The sequence below is a fragment of the Populus euphratica genome, unplaced genomic scaffold (genome assembly GCF_000495115.2).
Source record: "Populus euphratica unplaced genomic scaffold, PopEup_1.0 scaffold191.1, whole genome shotgun sequence".
In the NCBI taxonomy this organism is placed as follows: domain Eukaryota; kingdom Viridiplantae; phylum Streptophyta; class Magnoliopsida; order Malpighiales; family Salicaceae; genus Populus; species Populus euphratica.
Window position 1 is genome coordinate 141,109 of NW_011500069.1, and position 6,689 is coordinate 147,797.

The following is a 6,689-nucleotide window of genomic DNA, read 5'->3' on the forward strand; positions in this document are numbered from 1 at the left end:
TCTCGGGCAGCGGTGGCGGTTGTGAGGCTCACCAGCCATGGCAGAGGGACAATGTTTGGAGGAGGGAGGGAGAGATGGGCTGCAGTCAAAATTCAAACTGTCTTTAGAGGCTACCTGGTGAGTGGATTTTTGAATTTTGATTTTGAATTGATATTTATCTGGGCTCAGATTTTAAGTTCAAAAGTTGGTTTTCTGATCTTGGTGTATCTAGTCTTTGCAGTTCCTGCTCTGTTTGGTTAGATTCGTGTATTTTTCTTTGCACAGTAATGAAATGTTTCTAGATTTGTCAGGTTTTTTTTACATTATACTGTTAAAGGCACAAATGTTTTTCTTGGTTCATGTTATTATGCATAACATTTACTTTAAAGCTGCGAAACACGAGGGTAATGAAACAGTACATATGCTTTTGACATGCTTAAGATGAGTTGCTTTGAAGATCCTTTCCAAATATTATTCAAATGTTACTATCAGTGTCTTTTTTTTTTTCAAAAAAAAAAAACCCCTTCATGTTGACAAGGTAATGAGGCTGATCAATGTTGGTACGAAACCATGCTTTCCTTGAACTGTACATATGTGCCTTTCATCATGTGCTAAGACAAGTAGATTTAATAGGTAATGGAACAGTGCACGTTTTTTAGGGTCAATGCAATGTTCGTATGTTTTCCTCTCTTTAACTGGGCTATTGATTTGTTTTTGTTCCTTTCATTCTTCATTTTGGCGGATTTGGTGCGCTTTCCTGAATCTGAAATTTGTATTTGAAACTTTGCCTTTCTGGGTTGGACCATTGATTTGAAATTCTTTCGCGTTTTTGTCTGCTTGATTCCGCCATCCAGTTACCTTCTATGATTGATTTGAGAGTAATTTTAGGTAATTCATTGCAATGTGTTTTGTAGACTAATTGCTCTTTAATGAGTTAAATTTTGATTTGATTTCTCAGGCTCGAAAAGCTCTCCGCGCATTGAAAGGGCTGGTTAAGCTACAAGCAGTTGTTAGGGGCTATTTAGTCCGGAAACGGGCTACAGCAACTCTTCACAGCATGCAAGCCCTTATAAGAGCTCAAAATGCTATTAGATCTCAACGCGCTCGTCGTTCTTTCAACAAAGAGAATAGATTCCCTGAACACAGACCACGAAAATCCATTGTGAGAACCAAATTTGCGTTCTTGTATATGCTGTCCCTCTTCTTATTTTGATGAAAAAAACTGACATTTTTTTTCATGGGTTCCAGGAGAGGTTTGATGATACGAGAAGTGAATTTCACAGCAAGAGGCTATCTACATCTTGTGACATGACTGCATTTGATGAAAGCCCTAAGATAGTTGAAATTGACACCTACAAACCAAGATCAAGGTCTCGTAGATTCAACGTTGCCTCGTCGGAATGCGGTGAAGAACTTCCTTACCAGGCTATCTCATCACCTCTTCCATGTCCAATGCCAGCTAGAATCTCCATACCCGAGTGCAAAGGATATCAAGATTTTGAGTGGTACTTCACTGGGGAGGAGTGTAGGATCTCCACTTCACACAGTACTCCAAGATTTGCAAACTCTGCCCAGTCCATTGCCCCTGCCACTCCTGCGAAGAGTATTTGCGGAGATGCTTACTTTAGGCCTTATTCGAACTTTCCTAATTACATGGCAAACACGCAGTCGTTTAAGGCCAAATTGAGGTCTCATAGCGCGCCAAAGCAAAGACCAGAACCGGGGTCAAAGAAGAGGCTTTCACTCAATGAAATAATGGCATCAAGGAATAGTATAAGCAGTGTTAGAATGCAGCGGCCATGCCCCCAAGTTGATGAACATTTGGTCATTGACGGATTTGTTAGTGAAGAGGTCCATCCTTATCAGAAGTGATTTAAAAAGGATGACTGCGAGAAGAAAGTGGAAGTTGGAAGGAACAAGACTTCGTTTCTTCTCAAAGCTTTTCACCTCAACTAAATGCTGACAAGCAATAGCGCACAGAACAAAGGATGCTTTGTGTAAATTCTTTACAACAGTTTGGGTGATCGATCATGCTGACTTATCAATGAAATGAGAGTTTTATTTCGTTCCACAATTAACTTTCGGTAATGAAAGTTGCATTGTCAAAAAACACTTCAGTATTGCCTTGTGTAAAGTGTTGATTCGGACAAAAACGAGTTCTCTGCCCCCATTTTTTAAACACTAATATGACGACGACCTTTTCCCAGTTGTCAAGATCAGCAAGGCAACAAGCTATAACGATAAAGAAATTCACTAGCCTGGCTTCTGTGAAGCTTCCCTGTAGTTTCCTCCTAGTCAAGACTGGCTTAATTAATTATTAGTGGTTATGCGGGTGAGGTCAGGTGGAGGGATTCTTTACTTTCAAAATTTAGAAGTCTGAAGCTGAAGTTATTTATTATTTTTGGACCAAGAAGCTGCGGTCAAGGCGGGCAAAAGATCATGGGTTTTGAAATAAGAAAATGGTCAAATGGAACAACGGTTGCCTCTTTCTTGTGCACTCTGCACTGATGTCTTGAGGCCCACCAAATGCTAGTAGTTCATGCTGTTGTTAAGAATCTTATTGCAACACATAAATTAGATTAATTTCTTATTTACTTTCTTATAATCTCTTAATTAAACCCTCTCTTGATAGAAGAGTGGAAAATAAATGGTGACAAATGCAATGGTTATCATGTGGTGATTTAAAAAAAAAAAACTCTATTATAAAGAAAATGGGGGTCAGGGAGAAAAATAGTTTGGTAGTTATGACCATAGCAGTAAGGTAACATTAATAGTTCTATTGTAGGTATGGATGGTAGTGAGATGTTCATGAAAAAATAATGATTTTAAAGATGGTTATATTAGAAACAAAGTAAAAATGTTTGCAGCACATTGTTTTTTAAAATCACTGAAGTTATGAGTTTCTTTAATATAGAAAGGTTGTGGCAAGAAAGTGAATGCTATATATTTTTATTTTTTTCAATGAAATCTCGTTTTAGAAATTTATCTTTGCTAGAAAAAAAAAACTAGTTTTAGAAGATAAGGGTTTGAGAATAAAAGTACAATCCTTTGATTTTTGTTTATTAGAAAGATATCTTACATATAGCGAGATTGATTTTAATGGAAACAAGGTTGCTAGTTTAAAATTCTGGTTGTTATTAATAAAAGTACAATTCTTTGATCTTTGTTTAGTGGAAAGATATCTTACATATAGCGAGATTGATTTTAATGGAAACAAGGTTACTAGTTTAAAATTCTAGTTGTTATTTGTTTCAATTCTTTTATCAAATTGATATGAAGAGGGTATGCATGGACTTTTGACAATCATCTTTTATTGTTCTATTAGCTCAAAAAAGATGAGGTGCCTAGCTAGATTGTTATTATTCATTTAGAATTCTGGGATTAGGTCCATGGTCTACCAATGAGATGCATGTCTATAGGCAGTGGAAAACAACTTGGAAAGTTTATTGGCATATTTATTGATTATTTTTTAAATAATAATAATAATAATAGTGTTTGGAGGAATTGAATATGAGTATCCGGAAGTTCAAAATAGCGAGGTCCGTAAGGAGTGGGGAGTATGGCTCAAGGTGGTTACAATGAGACCAATAAAAAAGGACGATGACAAGTGGTCGAGGGAATGTAACGGGGTGGAGGAGAAAGGCTTAACAACCATTATATCTATTATAGGCCAATAATTAAGCATATTATTTAATTTCATGATTCTAGAAGGCATTTTAGTCACACTTGTTATAGCTGACATTAATAATAAAAAGGGAAGTGTTAGGGTTGTTCAAGAAAATTTATTTGGGCTAGAAGAGATGGGCCTTTAGCTATTGGATGATAGAAAGAAATGAAAAGTGGGCTTAAAACATGGAAATACAAGTTTAATGGGCTTCGTAAACAAGATTACTTTTGTTGAGCTAACTTTCTTATCAATGGAGTTTGTGGGCACATCTGATGAACATATAGTAATGACAAGACTTGATAACTAGGCTTGCTATAAGTCATAAATTCTTTAAGTCGGAATTGTTGAGGACCTAGTAGCTCTAGTATAGTTCAAGTTCTTAAAAGGTTAATGTTGTCTAAAAATCCAAATGCTATTTTTTTTTTGGAAACTAAAGTTGATAGTAGTAGAATTGAATTTATTAGGGGGGAAATTAAGTTTGATGAGTGTTTTGCAGTTGATAGATTGGGAAGGAGGGGTGGTTTGGTTGTGTTTTGGAAGGGTCCAGAGGTTGCTATATTAACTGGATACTCTCGGAACCATGTGGATTTATAAGTGAAGTGGTGGGTATATACTCTTTTCAATGGAGATTAATGAGTTTTTTTTATGGGTTTTCATAATGACATAGGTATAGGGAATAATAGAACCTCCTAAGAACCCTTAGTATAAGATCTAATCTTTCTTAGGTATACATTAAAGATTTTAATGGTTTGCTTCGGTTGAAAGATAAAAGGGGAGATAATCCTCATTATTTATCCTTGTTACAAGGTTTTAAAAATGTTGTAGAAGACTGCAACCTGATTGATATTCCTCTTATGGGCTATCCATTCACTTGGGAAAAGGGTAAAGGGACTCCTACTTAGGTTCAAGAATGTTGTGTGCTAATTCTTGACAAACTTACTATTAAAATGTGGGGCTCCTTAATCTCACTATTAGGACCTTTGATCACAATCCCATTTATTTGGTGGTTTGTAAATTGCTTTTCCTTCATAAACACTTAAAGTTTCATTTTGAAAACATATGGAATACAAAGTCAGATTTGGGAATTATGGTTTAACAAGCATAGATAAAATTAGCGAAAAATAAATTCTTGATAGATTTTAAATAGGGAAGAAACCTATCAAAGAAATACAAGAAGAAGATAACAGACAGACTGTCACAATTATCTTTAAGCTTTGCATGGCTTTAGGGTTGTAACATCGACAAAGGCTTATTTTAGGTATTGAAATATGTTTTACCAATTCTATCCTAATAGATGTTGTACCGGTGTCAATGTACGAATAAAGATTGGTTAAGGAATGGGGATGTTAATATATTTTTTTTTCACGCATCAACATCTATATAAACAAAAAAGAAAGACAAAACAAAACAAGATTAAGAGGTTGTTTAATGATGTGGGGGTGGATTTTAAAGACAAAGAGGACATGAAAAATATGGTGTTGGATTATTTTCACTAATTGTTTAGTGAAAGTCCTAACTTAAGTGACTTTATAACAAACAACGTAGCCCTATGTATTTTTGCAGTAATGAACTCTACTTTGCTTTCACCATTCCAGGATGAGGAATTCAAAAGGGTTGTGTTTCAAATGGGAGTAAATACTTCACTAAGAACTGATGACTTAAATTCTAAGTTCTTTTAACAATTATGAAACTTAATAAGATCAGATGTGTGCACTGCTTGTGGGTATTGCATGGAGAGCAATGAATTCTTAGTAAAACTTATTAAGACCACACTGGTATTGATTCTGAATGGTGACAATCCAATCTCTATGAAGGATTACAGGCTAATTGTTTTATGCAATGTCTTGTATAAAATGACGACAAAGGCTATGACTAATAGACTAAAAGGAATTCTACCTGAAATCAAATCACCTATATAGGTGAGTTTTATCCTAGGAAGATCAATTATTGATAATATCATTATTATTTTTGAAACAATCCACCATAACAAACAATGCAAGAAAGGTAGCAAAGGCTCAGTAGCGTTAAAAATTGATATCAGCAAAGCTTATGAAAAAATAAAATGAGATTACTTGTAAGAAATTTTGTTAAAGTTGGGATTTAATAGTGATTAGATGATCTAATTATGTTATGTGTTACATCAATTTCTTATTTTGTGTGTTTGAAAGGAGCAAATGTTAGACCAATTCAACCAGGAAGGGGTCTATGACAAGGTGACCCGCTTTTATCATACCTATTTATTATTCGTAATAAGGGTTCATTTGCTTTAATCAGACATGTCGAAGAAAATAGAGACATCCATGGGTGCAAGGTTTATTAAACAACTCCTTGTATTTCTCATATATATTTTGCAGATGATAGTTTTATGTTTCTTAGAGTTACTGCAGATGAAAGCACCATGGTTAAACACTCGTTTCAACAATATAAGATAAATTTTGGCCAGACAATTAATTTTGTAAAAAATGGTATTTACTTCAATAAAAATATGAGGGGTGTGACACGACCAAAAGATTAATGTCTTCTCCTAAGTGCATAAGTGTCGAAGTAATAAATAACCCAGCAAAATTGAAGTTGAATTATAAGGAAGTTAATTATATAAATTATAAATAACAGCAATACAAAAACAACAACAAGAATAATAATAATAATAATAATAATAGTAATAGTAGTAGTAGCAGTAACAACAACAATAATAGAAGAAGAAAAATGAGAAGTTGATGAGAACTTTGAGATGGAAGATCAATGTAAGGATTAAACAATGATAACAATAAATATCAATGTTAGAGGATCCACTAATGATATTTCAAACAAGTATAATATAAACTCTTATTACTCAAATAGAAACTACACACAAAGAAGATTCCAATCGGATTATAAATTGTTAACATAAGTACATTAATTATTTTAATCGAATAATGCTAATACTTGTAAATATTGTCAGGTATTTATGATTATAACTTATGTTAACAACAAATCAAGTTCCTTTCATAGCATGAGTGTCTGTTATATTAAAACAATATAAAAATACAAAGAGAGAAAGTAC

The 6,689-nt window shown here is 34.1% G+C and overlaps 1 protein-coding gene across 4 annotated transcripts in view; it reads left to right on the plus strand.

Moving 5' to 3' along the window:
• LOC105108361 (protein IQ-DOMAIN 14-like) overlaps positions 1 to 2,145 on the plus strand; it is a 3,943-nt gene extending 1,798 nt beyond the window's left edge. For all 4 annotated transcript variants that reach the window (XM_011002644.1, XM_011002646.1, XM_011002645.1 and 1 more), the window contains 3 exons: positions 1 to 117; positions 938 to 1,141; positions 1,228 to 2,145. The exon at positions 1 to 117 is cut by the window's left edge. In XM_011002644.1, coding sequence (XP_011000946.1) covers positions 1 to 117; positions 938 to 1,141; positions 1,228 to 1,851 — 945 coding nt within the window. In that variant the 3' untranslated portion in view covers positions 1,852 to 2,145. The remainder of the gene's footprint in view (positions 118 to 937; positions 1,142 to 1,227) is intronic.
• Positions 2,146 to 6,689: the final 4,544 nt, after the last annotated feature.